The sequence below is a fragment of the Microtus oregoni genome, unplaced genomic scaffold (assembly GCF_018167655.1).
Source record: "Microtus oregoni isolate MIOR12 unplaced genomic scaffold, Mior012 000031F_ref0000149, whole genome shotgun sequence".
In the NCBI taxonomy this organism is placed as follows: Eukaryota; Metazoa; Chordata; class Mammalia; order Rodentia; family Cricetidae; genus Microtus; species Microtus oregoni.
Genome location: NW_024543090.1, coordinates 22,395,239 through 22,416,105, shown reverse-complemented (window position 1 = coordinate 22,416,105; position 20,867 = coordinate 22,395,239). Strand labels below are relative to the sequence as shown.

Below are 20,867 nucleotides of genomic sequence, written 5' to 3'. Positions count from 1 at the left end.
GGAAGGCACTTCATTGGGGCTGGCTTACAGGCTCAGAGGGTTGGTCCATTATCATCATGGAGGGGAAGCATGGTGCCATGCAGGCAGACATACTGGAAAAGTGGCTGAGAGGTCTATGTCTGGATCTACCGGCAACAGAGGGAGTGGTGCTGGGCCTGGTTTGAGCATCTGAAACCTCAAAGCCCACCCCCAGTGACACACTTCCTCCAACAAGGCCACTCCTCCTAATAGGGCCACTCCCTATAATCTTATGGCCGTTATTTTCATTCAAACCACCGCAGTGATATTCATTAATCTCATCTCTTGGGAATGAGTAAAAAAATGGAAAGGTTATGGCTTAACAGTGATGTGTTTGTGTCTCAAGTTGATAAGAGATCAAGTGTTCTAGCTAGTTTCATGTCAACTTGACAGAAGCTAGAGTTATCTGAATAGAGGAACCTCAACTAAGAAAACGCCTTCATAAGATTTGGCTATAGGACATTCTTAATTAGTGATTTATTGGGAGGAGACTCAGTCCATGGTGGATGGTACCATCCTTGAGATGATGGTCCTGGATTATATAAGAAGGCAGGCTGACCAAGCCATGACGAACAAGCCAATAACAGCACCTCTCAATGGCCTTTGCATTAGCTCCTGCCTCCAGGTTCCTGTCCTGTGTGAGTTCCTATTCTGACTTCCTTCTCTGGTGGAAGTATAAGCCAAATAAAACCTTTCCTCCTCAACTTGCTTTTGGTCACAGTGTTTCATCATAGCAAAAGGAAACCCTAACTAATATCCCCTCAGAAGCTGTAAGCCCCCTCTATAAGCTGCCTTTTTTGTTGGTGTCTCTTCACAGCAATAGAACAGTAACTAAGACAGCGCTCAATACCAAAATCTTTTGAGGCAAAGAGTAACCAGAAAAACATTCAGGACTTACTGGTAAATAAAAGAGCCTAAGAGGGCTTTGTGGTCATCTCTATGTATGTAAAACTTAGTATTTTCATTTTAAATGCACTTCAGAGCAGACGCAGACCTTCAGGTCTATCAACCTAAATGAAAACAACATTCTGGTCTCAACAGACTGCATTTCTGGTAGAACAAAACTTAGGAATTGGTCAGAAACTGCATTTGGGTGACTAGGAGAGGTAGAAGAAACTCAAGACAGTAGAGTCACAGAGACCAGAGAAAGGACTACAGAATGCAGAAATAAGGCTAGGATTTTTTTTCTGTGAAGCCTATCGATGAGTAAGCCGCACCAGGAAAATGCCCCGAGGGTCTCTCAGCCCATGGGGTCCCACTGCTGATCTCAGACTGAAGGAAAATTTTAGATACAGCAAGCTAGACATGTATGATGATTACAGGGGTGTGAAGCCAAGATTTCCACAATCCCCCTTCACTGCCATTGCCAAGAGGATCAAGCAAATGGATGCAGGATAAGGAGAAAAGCTTGGAAGAGGCTCAACACATGCTGCCTGAACCTACCAACAGAGGACAGCACCACAACTCATAGACAGAGCTCTAGAGAAGGGGTAGGGGACCTTAAATGTTGTGGGAGGTCCTCCCGCTCCTCCAACCTATAGCTGCTGAGATACCAGCCCACTGGGGCGTGGTCTCTCTCCCTTTAAAAAAACAGCCACTTCCCTCTCCTCTCTCTCTTCACTTCCTGCTCCGCCGGCGACTAGACTCCCTTCCTGGTTGCACAGAGGGCTGGGACGGTGATCTGTAAGTTTTTTCCCCTTTAAATAAATACCACCCTATTAATCATAATTCCAAACTGGTGTGGCATTGTTTGTGACTTACGCCTTCACTTAAACTTGAGAAAGCTACAACACTCGCCATCCTCTGCCCCCTCCTATTATTCCGTAAAGCCAGGGACTCCTGAAACACTAGGAAATGTGTGTGACAGAATGTGGTCATGATGTAACATCAGGATTTGAGCAACACACCCCAAACTGCATGGCCTGTGGAGACAGCAGAGGGAAGGGCCAGCGTTTGCAACCAGAACCCTGAAGAAAGGCACAGAGGTGTGCCGGCATCTGAGACTCCACCCCTAAACACAGACTGGATCAGCATTTGTAACTGAGGTATCCAGTCAGACTGGGAGAAAACAAGAGTCAAATGGAGGAACTCCCAGGGCCAAGACGACTTCTTGTAACTGGGGAAAGGACCCCGAGAGATGAAACTGAGTCTGGTTATCAGTCAGGACAGTTCTCATAGCTTATATAAACACCCAGACCTCTCTCCTCCCTGCATCTATTCTCCTATTTAATACTGAATGTCAATTTAGCATGCCAACTTGCTTCTCTTCTGTTATTGCCCTGAGTCACTTTTTCCTCCTCCTCACTCTTTCCTTTTTTATTTTCTTCCCCCAAAGCAGATTGAACTGATTTGCAGGGTCTCTATTGCCCAGTGTCCTGAGAAAGGAAACTGTTCTATATTGTGTGAGTGTATATATCTTTATCTGTCTTTTCAGTCTACCTTCAGCCAAAATTCCCTTCCCCAACCATTTATGTTCCTACAGTACCCAATCTACCCAATACTAATCTTAGTCTTGGCCACCGCCTTCTTCCTCCTCCTCTGAGGTAGGGTTTCTCTGTGTATCTCTGTTCTAGAACTCACTTTGTAGATCTGGCTGGCCTCAAACTCAAGAGATCCACCTGCCTCTGCCTCCCTGAGTGCTGGATAAAAGGCGTGTGGCACCACGGCCCAGCTAGCCTTTTTCTTCTCTTCTCCATTCATATCCACACAACTGTGGTGGTTTGAATGAAAATGGCCCCATAGGCTAGTAGGGAGCAGCACTATTAGGAGGTGTGGTCTTGTTAGAGTAGGTGTAGCCTTGTTGTAGGAAGTGCTTCACAAGGGAGCAGACTTTGAATTCTCTAATGCTCAAGTTAGGTCTAGTGGAACATCTAGTGTCACATTCACTTCCTCTGGCCTATGGATCCAGATGCAGAACTCTCTGCTCTCTCTCCAGACCCAATTGTTTGGGCCAGGTGTGGTGGCACACACCTTTAATTCCAGCATTCCAGAAGCAGGCAGATCTCTGTGAGCTCAAGACTAGCCTGGTCTACAGAGTTCTAGGACAGCCAGAGCTATTATTACACAGAGAAATCCTGTGTTGATGGCGTCTCTTTACAGCAATAGAAACCCTAACTGAGACACTAACCTACCACCATATGCAGTACTAACCACTGTGCAATGTCTCTAGTCTGTTTTTTTTCTTTGTCCTTATTCTTTCTGAGACTAAGTCTGTAGCTCTCTGGCTGTACTGGAATATACTATATAGACCAAGCTGGCATCTAATTCAGAGATCCACCTGTCTCTGCCTTCCAAGCACTAGAATTATGCCAACATGCCTGGCTACAATAAAAGATTTTAAATAACACTTTGGAAGACACATTAAATGAAACATTTAATGACAGAGGTAAGCATTTTATTGAGATCATCAAAATCTTAATAAAACAATATACTTTACTGTAAAATAGAGAATAGGACAACTTCCTTAATCTCCAAGAAACAGCTCAGATCACAAATTTATAGAAATTCCTTTTGTGTCTAGCACAGAAGAATATCACATTCTTATGACTTATAGATAACTGCCAATCTGTCCTAGCCTACAATCTTGATAACAATCTCTTGTGAAATACAGACAGGAGCTCCCTTTCTATCCAGCAAGCACCCACCCTGTCATAGCTCCACTTCTAAAAGCAGACACCAGGAAAAAATAAATAAATAAATAAAAGCAGACACTGGAGCTTGGCTATGAGTGAGAGGAGAAACAGGAGAAAGAGGAGTAAGAACGGCCTGGCAGCTCATAACTCAGCTGCATGCTGAGTGAGCTCCTTAACTCTGTTCCTGCAATGATCAATGGCATTAATGAGTAAAGGGATCCAGCTGTCTTCTGGCTGGGGGGTCACATGACTGGCTCTGGGAATAAAACAGAAAGAATGTTAACATAGTATGAAGGGCAAAGCCATGCCCGGGAGGCGCAAACCACAGTAAGAAGGTATTCCTCGTCACAGATGGCTGTCCCACTGCACCACAGACCCTCTCCAACACTCACACTCTCCCTCTCCCCCCCCTCTCTCACACACACATACACACACACACACACACACACACACACACACACACACGGAGCTGGGCTGACAAGTTTACTCTCAAGCGGCATAGGGAAAAGCCTTCAGACTTACTTTGTAATTTCAAGCGCCTTTATTAAAACAGACACCAGTTTTGCAGACTAGAAAAAAAAAAAGAGAGAGAGAGAGCTTTGGGTGAGCTCTGGCACCTAAAGAAAGGAGAACCTGAAGATACACATAATAATAAGAGAATCATTTAAAACGATCCTTAAAGGGGCCGGAGAAGTGGCTTGGTGCTGTGCACTTATGAAGACCCAAGTTTGAACTCCCAGAACCAAAAAAAGAAAGCGAAGGAAGGAAGAAGGGGAGGGAGGGAGAGAAAGAGGGAGGGAGGGAGGGAGGGAGGAAGGAAGGAAGGAAGGAAGGAAGGAACCTTGAAGATAAAATATTCAACAACAAAAATGCTGATTAGGGCCAATGAGATGGATCGTGGGTAAGCACACTTGCTGCCATTTGACAACCCAAATATGATTCCTAGGAAGGACTCTCACAGTCATCCAATTGTGACATGTGTGTGCACACACAATAAATGAATGAATGAATGAATTAGGTTAGGCTAGTACATTATGGATCCTTTTCTACTTAAGAAAATCTTATTTTTAATTAATTAATTTTTGTTTGCTTGGTTTTTGAGACAAGGTTTCTCTATGTAGTCCTGGAACTCACTCTGTAGACCAGGCTGGTCTTGAACTCACAGAATTCTACCTTCTGCACCACTGCACCTGGCTCATTTTTAGTATTTTTTAATTTGCTACAAAAAAAAAAAGGATAATCTCAACCTCGTAGGAGAATAGTGAGTTTTAAGGCAGCCTGGATCACACATAAAAAGACTGTTCCAAAAGAGAGAAAAAAAAGACTTTTAACAGAGTTTGGGATAGTTCTGGCCGATGCAGAACTAGCAGATGTTCCTGTTTAGAATTTAAGAAGCCCAAGGCAGTAAAACTGGAGCTCAAGACCTGGGGCTGTAGCTCAGCAGCAGAGCCCTTGCCTAGTGTAGCCTACTTTGAATCCCTAGCACCACAACCACAACAAAAGGCTTAAAAATTTTATTTTTTGTTTTTGTTTTGGTTTTTCAAGACAGGGTTTCCCTGTGTAGCCCTGGCTCTCCTGGAACTGGCTTTGTAGACCAGGCTGGCCTCTAACTCACTGAGATCCACCTCTCTCTGCCTCCCAAATACTGGGACTGAAGGCGTGTACCACCAGCAAAAAAAACAAAAAAACAAAAAAACAAAGCAGATGGTTATTATAACTCAAAATCAGCACAAATATATATAAGAATTGGGAAACTATTATATCTGTATACAAGTTTGGCAAAAATATAAATGCTCTATAGCTTATAGGGAATACCAGAGACTAAAGACATTCTACCAATTCAAAGCTAGTACTTACATTGATTCGCACAGTGAGGTGACACACAGGTGGATATATGCTCAGAACCAAATTATCCACACTAAGAGCAGAAGGAAAATATAATCATTAACCAAAAAGGGGGTTCAGATCTCAGTGTGGTTGTTTTCAGTACACAACCAACCCAGTTCCTTAATTTGAGTAAGCAGGTTTGCAATGAGAAGCAGTTCAGCCAACGTTTACTGAAACAAACACATCCTAAATATTTAGGAAGCTGGGGTCTCACAGGATGAGGAATGATTAGCTGAGTCAAAGACAACTAGGTGATACTAGAGTTCATCAATGGAAGCTGAGCACGTTAGATAAAGGTACTCTTCTAAAGAGGCCACTACTTTAACCATGTGACCACATTTAGTACCACAAGAAGAAAAACCAATATAATTTGCTCCCCGACAGGAGATAGAGGGAAGTACAAAACACTCTCATATATTTGACCCAAAGTCTAACTTTATTACTACTATGAGAAAATAAGCTTATTAATCCAAATTTATTTGTGTATTTACAATATGTAGTTCTGAAATGCCAATGTCAAGTCAGACTAGATGGGACGGAAACTATTCTAGATTGCAAGAACTAAACATGCCAAATGCAGCACGAGACAAATAGAGAAATCTAAGTACTAGGTATTATTATTACATCAAATCTTAAATATCTTGATGTAACTCTAAAATATATGTTCTTAGGTTACTGATAAAATATTTAGGGGTGAAAGTTATTTATGTCCTAAATGATTTAGGAAAAACATTTCATACCTATTTATGGAGAAATTAAACATATAGGAGAAATAGATGACTAGGAGAATTCAAAAATAGGATATAGTGCTAGTTACTGAAGTACTTTTTCAATTTTTTTTTAGGCTTGAAAATTTTCAAAATATAAAAAGCTGAAGGAAACTTGGAGCAACGGCAGCTTGGACCACAGTGGGCCTGTTTTCAAGCGTGACACATGCTTACCTGGGGCTGATCTCATTACAAATATCCACGATGTCATCCAGCTGGGCCACCTGATCCTTCTTCCCATTCTCAGCCACTAAGATCCGGATTTTTCTGAGAGAAGCTCTGGATGCTTTCACCAATGCAAGGCACGGGGCTATGAGCTCCTGATCTTCCTTTGACCAGTAGGAGTCCTGGTTGCTTGGAAGCCCTACTACACCATCCTCATCATTGTGGCTGTCAGAGTTGTCCTCAGAATCATTCAGGAGGCCACAGTAGGGGTCACATTCTTCTACAGCCTAAGACACATCATCATATATGCAAATGCGAACACGCTGCCACCACCAGCCACCTGCTTTGCTATCAGCTACAAAACTGAATGAACTTGTAAAGCACACTCTCCTTCTCCTTGTCCAGTGAGGAACAGAGGGGTGGTACTAAGATAAGACACAAGCCAGAAGCAGGGGGAGGTGGAAGACAGGAGCGAGACTGTGGGGAGCTGCCTGTCTTCACGATCAGTTCTCATTTACTGCTCCAGTGACCAGAAAAGAGAGGAGTGTGCCCTCACCTGTTCCATTTCTTCAAGTGCATCTTTCACAAAACCCACACTCTCTGTCAGCGTTAGCAGGGCTGCGGCTTTGTTATCTAGGGGTGAAGATCAGAAGCACTAGAATCAGAGAAGAAACCTAGCCTTTCTCTTAAGGGCAACCAACAAACTTTAGAGTCAAGCTTTTCTTACTACATCCTCTGCCTGGACAGAGGGTTAATAAGGCTTTTTAATTTCACCACCAGAAGAAATAAAACTGTCTCATGGTGTTGGTTATCAAACCACTCCGAGCTTGATAACCACTCTTAGTCTGCCTGACTCTGCTTTTTAACTCTTCCTGTGTGCTCCCCGATGCTGCTCCTGGGGCAGTAGAAGGAGATCAAACTGTATGTGTTCAACAGGAGGCAGAGCCACAGCAGGAGGAGGACTCTGAATGTAAGGGGCAGTGCTCAGAGGTAGAGCACTTAGCTGGCATGCCCTGGGCCCAAACCCCAGCACTGCCAAAACCAAACCAAAGCAAAAATCAGTACTAGGAATGGCAAAAGGTACTAAAGTCAATTAATATCTATGATAATAAACTACATATTATTTCACTTAAACCTTCATAGAAATTAAATTACTTATGTAAGGCAAAGCTGGAAGCTGGACATGAAAGGCCTCTCTACTTTGGCCAGCAGCTAATAGCTCACTTCTACCTACCTTTTGGAATCTTAGGCACCTGTTGGCATGCTACCGAGACACTATTGCAGGAAATAAGGTCACTGTTCTCAGTGCTGAAAAGAGGAAGTAATAAGGACATATCAATAACCAAGATTCCTGGCCGGGCGGTGGAGGCGTACGCCTTTAATCCCAGCACTCGGGAGGCAGAGGCAGGCGGATCTCTGTGAGTTCGAGACCAGCCTGGTCTACAGAGCTAGTTCCAGGATAGGCTCCAAAGCCACAGAGAAACCCTGTCTCGAAAAACCAAAAAAAAAAAAAAAAAAAAAAAAAATTACCAAGATTCCTATATCTCCTAAAACACTCCTTCCTGTTATATACTGTCCTCCATGAGGGACAATATATGACTTTGTTATTGGGGTCAGTTTTTCCTCCCCGAGTCAAGGAAGTCCATAAGCTGTCTTCCCACACAGGCACGGCTACCTTGGAGATGGAGAGACAAGCACTTGGAGGAGCTGGGCCATGCCATCCACAATGTCCAGAGTAGCACTCCGCACCAGCTTTCTCAGGGTGATTCCTGTGGCAAAACCCAAACAGTAAGTAGCCTGGTCATTTCCTAAGTCACCACCTGCTTTCTGGATTCCTAGCATTACAGAGCTATGAGGTAACAGACACCTACATGCTTCACATCACACACCAGAACAAGACTCAAGTCTTACTTGAATTCTTACGTCATTTTATTACCCCTCTTGCCATTCCTTAGAGCCTTTCTCCAACAGTTTTGGAGTCTTCCCATGTGTACTCTTTCATTAAGGACACTGGTCCTTTGATAGTTGTGAACAAAACACAGGAAGTTTAAAACATTTGTAAGTAACCCCGATGAACTATGACATGTTTTCAGCACAGCTTCAATGAAGGTATAAACCTGCAGGTCAGGCTGGTGTGCATGTGACTTGTGAAGGTCTGCAAACAGTATGGTGTAAGGCTAGGTGGGGGATGGCCTTGGCATGGGTACGGAGCTGAGATTCAGCAAGCATATGTAACTGTCAGAATGGACTGGAAAGAAAGTGAATTAGGGGCTGAGAAGGCAGCCTATTTGAGAAAGTGACACTTGAGTTTAATTCCCAGGACCTACATGAGAAGTGTTCCTATAATGCCAGTGCTGACAAAGCAGGGGTAGGAGGCTCTCTGGGAAATCAGAGAGCTCCAATGAAGACTCTCTCAAAAACACACGGTGCTGGCCTCCACATGTACCCATATACACATGCATGCACCTATGTATGCACAGACAGAAATAATGAATCCTTTTTATAAGGGGTCAGTTGAGGGCTGAAGACATGGTTCAGCGTGTAAGAAAGAAGCACTGGCTGCTCTCCTGGAGGACCAGGTTCAATTTCCAAACCCACATGGCAGCTCACACTGTCTGTAACTTCAGTTCCAGGGGATCCAACACCCTCTTCTGACCTCAGCAGGGACCAGACATGAAGTGCTACACAGACATACACAGATATACATGCAGGCAAAACACCCATACCCATCAAATAAATAACTTTTTAAAATAACTGGTTGAGGTGGCTCAGTAGGTAAAAGAACTTACTGCACAAGCCTGATGATCTGAGTTTAATCCCAGGAAATCACAATAGAATGAGAGAGCACATCCCCATGTGTTTCTACACACACAAATGCACACACGCATACTTTCTAAAGAATCAGGCAAGCAGTAGCAATGGAAAATTACATGTGTATAGCATCTGTACTGTAGCACATGGAGTGCTACAGAAGTCACTCACATTATAAAATTTCCTTTGAGCCACATGCTCAAAATTGAAGAAATATAGGCATGTACAATATGCTTACACATAAATATATAACAATATTACATTAAAGATAAACATGTATAATAACGCTTACATATTGATAAATACAGTTTACATATTAACATGTAACACCAGGATATAGTCTACTACCTTAAAGGCCTAGCCTATAAATGCAACACTACTGTGCACACGGTGACTTACCCTGATCCTTAGGAAGTGAATAATATACTGCAATAATTTCCTCGATGGCAACATGGATTTGCTCACAGATCCTCTGGGTTTCCTAGGAGGTGATGGACGAATTCAGAATGAATAGAGCAAATGCTCAATACCAATGCTGCCAGCCCATTCACTGAGGACGGAATCGAACATCTATAAAGTATGATCAAATGTCTTCTGAAAGCCTGTTGTAAGTCAGCACCCATCTAACAGCTCACAACCATCTTTAACTCCAGTTCCAGGAGATCCAGTGCTTTGTTCTGCCCTCTACTGGCACCAAGCATACAATTCATGCACACATACATACAGGCAAAATACTCCTAGACATGAAATAAAAATAAAAAATAAGACAGCCTACTCTGGAGTTCACGTAGCTCTAGGAACACGTGGCACGGGACATTCCTGAAAACAGCTAATAACTAGCTTTACTTTTACTCACATAATAAAGGATTATTTAAAATGCATTCATTCTTTGTTTTTGTAATTTCACCTCTGGAGTTTTCTTCTCTCAACACACGTGTACACAAAGGTTACATCTGACAATTTTACAGAGCCACTTACAATAGGTGCAAGTGGGGAGCAGTTTAAAAGTCGCCCCCCAAGTACTGTTTACGCTACGGCTATACTCACTCTACTTCATATCAAGCATTACAAAACCGGGCAATATTTTATGTGCCACTAAGAATCAACTTCTAAGTTACACTAATTTTGGAAAGGTATAGAACAATGTTTATAGTATCTAATCATTGCATTGTGTGAAAAGAAACACACACAGATGTATCTATGCACAAAAGTATAATACAGAAAGAAATGGGAATGAGACAGAAGTTTGGACTGAGGTGGGAAGATATGCATTTCAGTGCACTTTGGTTATCTTTTGAAATTTATAATAACTACATATTAGTAATTAAATAAAATAAATAGGTAAACGAACTATTTAATACCAAAGGGTTTTATGTAACAGGTATTGTTTGGATACTTTGTAGATTTTTTGTTTGTTTTGCTTTTTCGAGACAGGGTTCCTCTGTAGCTTTGGAGCCTGTCCTGGAACTAGCTCTTGTAGACCAGGCTGGCCTCGAACTCACAGATTCGCCTGCCTCTGCCTCCCGAGTGCTGGGATTAAAGGCATGCGCCACCACCGCCCAGCTGCTTCATAGACTTTTGACTCCACCTCCTTCATTTATTAATCTTGACCCGACTCTCTAAACCTGCTTGCTCATCTGTCAGATGGGGACTGTGTATGAGAAATAGCTATAAATCAAAAAAAGGGCTTTTAAAATTACGAGGAACTAACCTGATTGAGTTTCAGGCTGAATTTAGACCTTTCTACCCTACTACGCACTTGGCTATCTGATCTTCACAATTATCCCGTGTGGTAAGAACTATAATCTCATTTGATAAATGGAGAAAATAAATGTGAGTTGAGTGTAGAAGGAGAGAGGAAAACTAGAAGCAGCACAAAAATTCCAGGAAATAAAGCTCACCCGTGGAGATGGCAGTGGAAGTCGGGAAAACAGTGTGGTCAGAATCTTGGCTTCCTCTGACAGGTTCACTGCTGCCTCATCTGGGGGTGGCAGAGGCGGCGGATGCCAAAGTTAGTGTTAAAAGGTTAAAGCTGCAACGGCTACACGGACTTTTAAAGACTTTTTTAACGCGTCCCTTCACCACCCTTATCATCATAAACAGCTCCAAAACAACTCCAGAAATCGTTTTATATTTCAGCCTCAAGTGCCGAGGATGAGTAGCAGAAGGGATGAGGGGCGGGAGGACTGTCATCTCCTCTGGGGACAGGAGAGGGGAGAGGGGATGCAGGGAGCGATGAGGAAAGAGTCTGCAGAGGCAGAGACACTCACTAAGTCTTCTCCAAAACATCTCTCGATTAAATTCCTCGGTTGTCTCCTGGGCTTCGCCGACTTGAGGGTGTAGCGTGGGAGGCCGGACCACCAGGAAAGCAAAACACATATGAGCGGAGCCCTGACTTGACGCCCGACCGCCCTCAGGAGCCCCGGGCCTCAGATTCTCACAACTCACCCCGCACTTGAGGCAGAAGCGACCGCAGCTCCGCTGCTAAGTGCCGGAGCTGCTCCAGAGGAGGAGCAAGGAAAGGGACTGCGGCTGCCGAGCTCGCCATCACAGCCTGTCACAGGTACTAGCCAGGACGCTTAAGCCTCGTCGCTGTACTTCCGGTGCCGAAAACACCTGTCGCTTCCGGCAACATATATCGCGCCCCGCCCCTTCCTCTCCTAGCGATCAGGCCGCGCCTCTTCTCCCTCCTGGAGACCCGCCCACAGCTCCTCAGCCCGCCTCCCTCCCCCTCCTGGAGACCCGCCCACAGCTCCTCAGCCCGCCTCCCTCCCTCTCCTAGAGACCCGCCCACAGCTCCGCAGCCCGCCTCCCTCCCCCTCCTGGAGACCCACCCACAGCTCCGCAGCCCGCCTCCCTCCCCCTCCTGGAGACCCGCCCACAGCTCCGCAGCCCGCCTCCCTCCCCCTCCTGGAGACCGAGCCACGCCTCCTTCGCCTGGCTTCTGCTGGCCAGCGGACTTCCAGACTTGAATTCCGAGCCAGGTGCCTGGCCCTGACCCACTCCATCGCCCCACTTCCTAAAGTCCCAGCCTTGCATCTTCTGACCTACTAGATACCTGTTCTTCTTTTTTTTCCCCCATGTGTCTTGAGGTTTTTGCCTGCAAAGTATGTCTATGGCAGCCCCGTGATGAGTCTCCAAGCCCCAGACACCAGGCCTCTGGTTCTCAATGAAGGTCCGTTTGTGACATTTCTTTTTAATTTTTTTTATGTGCATTGGTGTTTTGTCTGCAAGTGTGTCTGTGTGAAGGTGTCAGATCCCCTGGAACTAGAGTTACAGATAGTTGTGAGTTGCCATTTGGGTGCTAGGAATTGAACCTGGGGCCTCTGGAAGAGCAGCCAATTCTCTTAATCACGGAGCTATTTTTCCAGCCTCGATATTTCTTTCTTTTAATATTTATCCTTTTGGCCGGGCGGTGGTCGTGCATGCCTTTAATCCCAGCACTTGGGAGGCAGAAGCAGGCAGATCTCTGTGAGTTTGAGGCCAGCCTGGTCTACAAGAGCTAGATCCAGGACAGGCACCAAAGAAACCCTGTCTTGAAAAAAATTATCTTTTATTATTTTTAAATTATGTGTATATCTGTGCACAAATGAATCCAGGTACCTACAGAGGCTCTGTCCTGAAATTAGAGTTATAGGGAGTTATGAGTCACTTGGCATAGTTTCTGGGAATCGAACTCAGGTCCTCTAAAAGTGAAGTACATGCTTTTAACCATTGAGCTATTTTTTTTCAACCAGACATTTGTGATATTTATCATTCATTCATTTATTCGATTAGTTGAAAACGGCCCCGACTAAGGAAGCAGAAAGCCCATAATCCATGGGAAAACAGGCTGGGAAGTAAAATTTCAAGAGTAGTCAAGATCCAGCCCAAGTCTCCACAGGTTCGCTAGGTGTAAAATGGCACCCTGGACAGCTGCTGAATTCCAGGCTTGGGCTGGATGCTTTTCACAGGATGATCCTAACAAATACAGTAGTGCTGAGGTACTCGAGTAACAGAGACCCCCACTCTGGGAATCTCCTTGATCAGGGCTCTTTGCCTCCCGAGGAAGAAAGAATCAACTGTTAGGTGTTTCTGCAGTCCACGCTGCACGGATCAGTAGTTAACGCCTCCACCATCCAGATGTTAAGGACTGACAGCTTCCTGACACTCACGTGCTGACACCAGCTTCCTGACGCTCACGTGCTGACACCAGCTTTCCGTCTGCCACTGGGGCAGAGATCTGGGCTACAAATGGGAAGACTGAACTTCTGCCAGGCTGCCAGCTGTAAGCCATGGACTTCAGGAGCTCAGATGGCTTTTTAATTGCACCATGAATATTCCAAGTCCAGTGGAGTTCAGTGTCCACACATAACGAATGAGTACAGGTGTCAGCAATGTCAGCCAGGTCCGCAGAGGGGAGAAGAAAAAGGCTAGAGTGCCGTAAGTCACATGAAGAAAGTAGCAAGAATAAACCTGCCACGTGTACAGGAGAAGCATAAGCAGGTAAATGGATATAATTTTCCAACATTTCCCTTGGTGGAGATGAGACCTGAAGCTGTAACCAAAGCACCGCTGCAGCAAGCTCCAACATATGTAAGCCATCAAGGGGATGTTAAAAAATACCAGCTAGAGAAAAAGAGACAGAACATTAGCTTACCACCACACCCTAGGAGGGGTCTAGTCTCAGTATAGTAGCTTCTACTAATAGATCTTTAGTTAGGTGTCCAACTGCCTTTTCTTGGAGGATAGGGTGATGGGGATGGAACTCGGGGACTTGCAAACACTAGGCAAGCACTCTATTCCTGAGCTATGTCCCAGCTCTTATATGTCTGATTTTTAATGCATTGATCGTATCTGCTTGTAAGAGAACAGCTGACCTTTAGGTAACTGTGTATTTGCCAGTCATCTTGTTTAATTAAAGGTATCACTTATGTTGATGCTCCTATTGTAATACATATATACTGTGATATAGATATATACCACGAGTAGATACACAATAGTGCCTACATTGGAACTGAACTGAGTATTCTGCACAGGCACACAACAGAGCGTATACTCTATGTGTATACACACACACACAATAGTGTTTACATTGGAACTGAACTGAGTATTCTGCACAGGCACACAACAGAGTGTATACTCTATGTGTATACACACAATAGTGTTTACATTGGAACTGAACTGAGTATTCTGCACAGGCACACAACAGAGCGTATACTCTGTGTATACACACACACACACACACAATAGTGTTTACATTGGAACTGAACTGAGTATTCTGCACAGGCACACAACAGAGTGTATACTCTATGTGTATACACACACACACACAATAGTGTTTACATTGGAACTGAACTGAGTATTCTGCACAGGCACACAGCAGAGCGTATACTCTATGTGTACACACACACACACACAAAAGTGTTTACATTGGAACTGAACTGAGTATTCTGCACAGGCACACAACAGAGCGTATACTCTATGTGTATACACACACACAATAGTGTTTACATTGGAACTGAACTGAGTAGTCTGCAAAGGCACACAACAGAGCGTATACTCTATGTGTACACACACACACACACACACAATAGTGTTTACATTGGAACTGAACTGAGTATTCTGCACAGGCACACAGCAGAGTGTATACTCTATGTTGGCAGCATGAAAGGAGGACTTAGGGATCAGTATTGAGGTTGCATTCTGAGTACAGAAGTTCTTTTATTGTACAGGATTGTTTTGGCTATCCTGGCTTTTTGCTTTTCCATATGAAGTTGAATACTGTTCTTTCAAGGTCTTTGAAGAATTTTGCTGGGATTTTGATGGGCATTGCATTGAATCTGTAGACTGTTTTTGGTAAGATTGCCATTTTTGCTGTTAATTCTGCCTACCCGGGAGAATAGGATATCTTTCCACTTTTTGGTGTCTTCTTCAATTTCTTTCTTCAAAGATTTAAAGTTCTTGTCATACAAGTCTCCCACTTGTTTGGTTAGAGTTACTCCGAGATATTTTATGCTATTTGTGGTTATTGTGAAGGGTATTGATTCTCTGATTTCTTCCCCAGCCCTTTTATCATCTGTATAAAGGAGGGCTACTAATTTCTTTGGCTTAAAATTGTATCCTGCTACACTGTTGAAAGTATTTATGAGTTGTAGAAGTTCTTTGGTAGAATTTTGGGATTACTTATGTAAACTATCATATCATCAGCAAACAGTGAGAGTTTGACTTCTTTTCCAATTTGTATCCCCTTGATCTCCCTTTGGTGCCTTATTGCTCTAGCTAGGACCTCAAGAACTATATTGAGTCTTGTTCCTGATTTCAGTGGAATCACTGGAAGTTTCTTTCCATTCAGTTTGATGTTGGCTGTTGGCTTGCTGTATATTGCCTTAATTATGTTTAGGTATGTTCCTTGTATCCCTGCTCTCTCCAAGACCTTTATCATGAAGGAATGTTGTATTTTGTCAAAAGCTTTTTTGGCATCTAATGAGATGATCATGTGGTTTTTACTTTTCAGCTTGTTTATATGGTGGATTACGTTGACAGATTTTCATATGTTGAACCATCCCTGCATCTATGGGATGAATTCAACTTGATCATGGTGGATGATGGTTCTGATGTGTTCTTGGATTCGATTTGCCAGTATTTTAATTAGTATTTTTGCATCAATGTTCATGAGTGAGATTGGTCTGTAATTTTCTTTCTTAGTAATGTCTTTCTGTGGTTTGGGTATCAGGGTAATTGTAGCCTCATAAAGAGTTTGGCAATATTCCCTCTGTTTCTATTGTGTGGAATAATTTGAGGAGTATTGGTATTAGTTCTTCTTTGAAAGTCTTGTAGAATTCTGAGCTGAAACTATATGGTCCTGGGCTTTTTTTGGTTGGGAGACATTTGATGATTGTTTCTATTTCTTCAGCAGTTATAGGTCTATTTAATTTGCTTATCAGGTCTTGATTTAATTTGGTAAGTAATATTTATCCAGAAAGTTGTCCATTTCCTTTAAGTTTTCAAAATATGACCCGATGATCCTCTGTATTTCCTCCATGTCTGTTGTTATGTTCCCCTTTTCATTTCTAATTTTGTTAATTTGGATATTCTCTCTCTGCCTTTTGGTTAGTTAAGATAAAGGTTTGTCTATTTTGTTGATTTTCTTGGCGAACCAACTCTTTGTCTCATTGATTCTTTGTATTGTTTTGTTTCTATTTTGTTGATTTCAGCTCTCAATTTGATTATTTCCTTTCATCTAGTTATCTTAGATGAGTTTGCTTCTTTTTGTTCTAAAGTTTTCAAATGTTCTGTTAATTCACTAGTGTGGGATTTTTCCAGCTTCTTTATGTAGACATTTAGTGGTATGAACTTGCCTCAAACCACTGCTTTCATTGTGTTCCATAAATTTGGGTATGTTGCATGGTCATTTTCATTGAATTTTAGGAAGCGTTTAATTTCTTCCTTTATTTATTCCTTGACCCATTGATGATTCAGGTAAGCATTGTTTAATTTCCATGTGTTTGTGGGTTTTCTGGAATTAGTATTGCTGTTGACTTCTAGTTTTAAACCACGGTGATCTGATAAGGTACATTGGGTTATTCCAATTTTTTTGTATTTGTTGAGGTTTGTTTTGTTACCAAGTGTGTGGTCAACTTTTGAGAAGGTTCCATGAGGTGTGAAAAGAAGGTATATTCTTTTCTGTTTGGATGGAATATTCTGTAGATGTCTGTTAAGTCCATTTGAGTCATAACATCAGCTAGTGCTCTTATTTCTCTGTTCATTTTTTGTCTGATTGACCTGTCCAGTGGTGAGAGGGGAGTGTTGAAGTCTCCCACTATTAGTGTGTGGGGTTTAATATATGATTTAAGCTTTAGTAGTGTTTCTTTGACATATGAGGGTGCCCTTGTATTTGGGGCATAGATGTTCAACGTTGAAATTTCCTCTTGATGGATTTTTCCTGTGACTAATATGTAATGTCCTTCTTTGTCTCTTTTGACTGATTTTAGCTTGAAGTCTATTTTGTTAGATATTAGGATATAGCTACACCCATTTGTTTCTTAGGTCCATTTGATTGGTATATTTTTTGCCAACCCTTTACTCTGAGACGGTGTCTGTCTTTGAGTTTGAGATGTGTTTCTTGTATGCAGAAGAAGGATGGATTCTGTTTTCATATCCAATCTGTTAGTCTATGCCTTTTTATAGGTGAGTTGAGTCCATTTACATTAAGGGATATTAATGACCAGTGGTTGCTATCTCCTGTTAATTTAGTTTTCATCGTTGGTGATGTTAATTTATGCATTTTTTTTCTTCTTTGGGATTTGCTGTTATGAGATCATCAATTGTCTGTTTTTGTTGGTGTAGCCATCTTCCTTGGATTGGAGTTTTCCTTCTAGTATTTTGTGTAGGGCTGGGTTTGTGGCTAGGTATTGGTGAAATCTAGATTTGCCATGGAATATCTTGTTTTGTCCTTCTATGGTGATCAACAGTTTTGCTGGGTATAATAGTCTGGGCTGGTATCTGTGGTCTCTTAATGTCTGCATAATGTTTGACCATGATCTTCTGGCTTTCATTATCTCCAATGAGAAGTCAGGTGTAATTCTGATAGGTCTACCTTTATGTTACTTGGCCTTTTTCCTTTGCAGCTCTTAATATTCTTTCTTTACTCTGTATGTTTAGTGTTTTGATTATTATGTGGTGAGAGGACTTTTTTTTTTTTTGATCCAGTCTATTTGGTGTTCTGTAAGCTTCTTGTATCTTCATAGGCATATCTTTCTTTAGGTAGAGAAAGTTTTCTTCTATGATTTTGTTAAATAAATTTTCTGTGCCTTTGAGTTGAACTTCTCTTTCTTCTATACCTATTATTCTAAAATTTGGTCTTTTCATGGTGTCCCATATTTCATGGATATTTTGGGTTAAGCTTTTGTTAAATTGAATGTTTTCTTTAACTTATGAGTCTACTTTATTGTATCTTCATCACTTAAGATTCTTTCTTCCATTTCTTGTATTCTGCTGGTCATGCTTGCATTTGTGGTTCCCTGATCTTTTTCTCATGATTTCTGTTTCTGTAATTCCTTCGGCTTGTGTTTTCTTTATTGTTTCTATTTCAGTTTTCAAGTCCTGAATAGTTTCTTTTATATGTTTGATTTCTTTTTCTTGGTTTTCTTTAAGTGATTTGCTGATATCTTCCAATTTTTTGTTTGTTTCTCATTTCATCTTTAAGAACTTCAAACATTCTCTTGAAGTTATTTTTTAGATAATTTTCTTCTGGTTCATCCATATTTGGTTGTTCAGGTCTTGCTGTTGTAGGGTTTTTAGGTTTTACTGGTATTGTGTTGTTCTTTGTGGTGTAGTGTGTGATCTTACCTTTTCCACTTATCTTTTCCTCTGATAGGTGTGGTTGGGGCTGTCTGAGATTCTCTTGAATAATCTTCTAGGTGCCAGTGAATCCAAAGCTCAGATGGTTGTTCCTCATGGTACAGTCAGTTCTAGTTATCCCGTTCGTCACTCCTGTTCCTGGAGATAGCTTAGTGCACCTGTGCTTTGCTCTGCTCCCTTGGAGTTTGCTGTCTTAGGCCTACTTTGGCCTAGGTTGCTGGCTTTTATCTGTTTCTGTAAATCCTGGTCTGGATTCCTTCCTGTAGAAGTCCCTGGGTTGGCCAGGCAGTGGTGGTGCCCGCCTTTAATCCCAGCACTCGGGAGGCAGAGGTAGGTGGATCTCTGTGAGTTCGAGGTCAGCCTGATCTACAAGAGCTAGTTCCAGGACAGACTCCAAAGCTACAGAGAAACCCTGTCTCGAAAAACCAAAAAAAAAAAAAAAAAAGAAGAAGAAGAAGAAGTCCCTGGGTTGGAGTTGGACTTGGAAAGGGTTCTGGTTCCAGTCTACTGCCTTGGAGGTCCCAGGCTCAGGTGTGCCCAAACCCGCAGAGGACCTGCTCACTTCCTCAGAGGTCCCAGACTCACACTCGGACCCACAGGGGTTCCAGGTTCCTGCCTATTCCATTTGATGTCCCAGACCAATGCTCAAGCCCACAGAGGTCCTGGCTCAGGCCTACTCTCTCTGAGGTCCCAGACTCATGCCTGTCCCATGGAGACATAGAGCCGCCTATCCACTGTGTTCTTTGCTAAGACACTACTTGGAAGCCCAGCGCTGTTTTTTGTACAGTGAAGTTTTCCTTAAATAACATTCACTTTCCTAATGTATCTATTTTTTCATCCCTCTGAAACATTTTTCCTTACCACAATCAGTTTTGAAACATTTTCCTTACCATAATCAGTTTTTAAAACTTGAAAATGTAAAATTTCTTCTGCCATAAGTCTCTTATTTCATTTTCATCAATAAAAAAGTATGATAAAACTGGCCATAGTGGTGTGCACCTTTAATCCCAGCACTTGGGAGGCAGAGGCAGGTGGATCTCTGTAAATTCAAGGTAGCCTGCTCTACAAAGCAAGTTCCAGGACAGCCAGGACTATGGAGTGACCTTTACTCAGCCTAGCCCCACAAAAGAAAGCACAATGAAACAAATAAGAAGAACCCTGAATGGGCAGAATGTATTCTAAATGTTTATAGCTACTTCGTGGCTTTTTGTCTAAAAGCAAATGTAGATATTATAAAAGAGGGAGAAAACAGAAAGTGAGCAAAGCACCCGCGATTAGACTGCCCTGCTGGAAAGTAGGAGCAATGACGAATGGTAATCGGAGATCCCTGACAGACAGTTAGTTCAGCAAGGCCAGGATGTTCTAGGAATTTCTTACCTGCATAATTCCACTTATAAATGTTAGACCACCTTGCAGGAAATGTCCATCAACAAATATCCCAAACGAAAAGCAGCAACCCAATTTGCCATCAATTATTTCACCAACAAACCATGGTCCTGACAGAGGAATGGGCAGAAAAGCAGGAGATTAAAAAACTATGAGTCTTTCCAGGCATGGTGGTATATGCTTTAATCCCAGAATTTAGGAGACAGATCTCTGTGAGTTTGAGGACAGCCTGGTCTACAAAGTGAGTTCCAGGACATTCAGGGCTATACAGAGAAACCCTGTCTTGAAAAATGAAATAAACAAACAAACAAATAAACAAACCTATGGGTCCAGGCCAGTGTGGCCGCTTAGTGGGTTAGGGCACCTGTCCCTGAGTTCAGTTTATGTGACCCACATAGTGGAAGGAGAGAACTGACTCTTGCAAGTTATTCTCTGACTGCTAAATCCACACTGTGGCACATGTGCCCACACATATAAACATGCATAGAAAACAAAATGTGATGGTTTGAGAGAAAATGGCCTTTCAAGGAAATGGCACTATTAGGAGGTATGGCCTTGTTAGGTAGGTAGATATGGTTTTGTTGAAAAAAGTGTGTCACCGTGGAGGTGGGCTTTGAGGACTTGTATATGCTCAAGCCATGCCCAGTGACGCAGACCACTTCCTGTTGTCTGCTGATCAAGATGTAGGACTCTCAGCTCCAGCACCATGTCTGCCTGCACACTGCCATGTTGCACCATGATGATAATGAACTAATCCTCTGGAACTGTAAGCCTCCCCATTAAATGTTTTCCTTTAAAAGAGTTGCTGTGGTCCTGGTGTCTCTTCACAGCAACAGAAACCCTAACTAAGACAGAAGTA

General features: G+C 42.6%; 2 protein-coding genes across 3 annotated transcripts in view; both read right to left on the bottom strand.

Moving 5' to 3' along the window:
- Positions 1 to 3,390: 3,390 nt before the first annotated feature.
- Positions 3,391 to 11,921, bottom strand: Ccndbp1 (cyclin D1 binding protein 1). The gene is made up of 11 exons (XM_041679022.1): positions 11,729 to 11,921; positions 11,551 to 11,610; positions 11,182 to 11,261; positions 9,680 to 9,761; positions 8,145 to 8,238; positions 7,704 to 7,777; positions 7,026 to 7,102; positions 6,479 to 6,756; positions 5,508 to 5,568; positions 4,173 to 4,219; positions 3,391 to 3,906 (listed from the first exon to the last, which is right to left on the bottom strand). The coding sequence occupies exons 1-11, from the start codon at positions 11,826 to 11,828 to the stop codon at positions 3,792 to 3,794; spliced, it is 1,068 nt and encodes a 355-aa protein (XP_041534956.1). The 5' UTR covers positions 11,829 to 11,921; the 3' UTR covers positions 3,391 to 3,791.
- A 947-nt stretch (positions 11,922 to 12,868) lies between these two features.
- Tmem62 (transmembrane protein 62) overlaps positions 12,869 to 20,867 on the bottom strand; it is a 32,354-nt gene continuing 24,355 nt past the window's right edge. Inside the window, exons 13-14 of one of the 2 annotated variants that reach the window (XM_041678901.1) lie at positions 20,000 to 20,118; positions 12,869 to 13,888 (exon numbers count right to left, since the gene is read on the bottom strand). In XM_041678901.1, the coding sequence (XP_041534835.1) occupies positions 13,562 to 13,888; positions 20,000 to 20,118 (446 nt within the window). In that variant the 3' untranslated portion in view covers positions 12,869 to 13,561. The remainder of the gene's footprint in view (positions 13,889 to 19,999; positions 20,119 to 20,867) is intronic. The other variant, XM_041678903.1, reaches the window with a different exon arrangement.

Bases quoted from the DNA above. Each gene is read 5' to 3' on its own strand.
- Ccndbp1 (XM_041679022.1), bottom strand. From the start codon at position 11,828: ATGGCGAGCTCGGCAGCCGCAGTCCCTTTCCTTGCTCCTCCTCTGGAG. The intron at 9,762-11,181 runs GTGAGCTTTATT...ATCACCTCCTAG, and splicing joins TTCCACTGCCATCTCCACGG to GAAACCCAGAGGATCTGTGA. The intron at 7,778-8,144 runs GTAGCCGTGCCT...TCCTCTTTTCAG, and splicing joins CTTGTCTCTCCATCTCCAAG to CACTGAGAACAGTGACCTTA.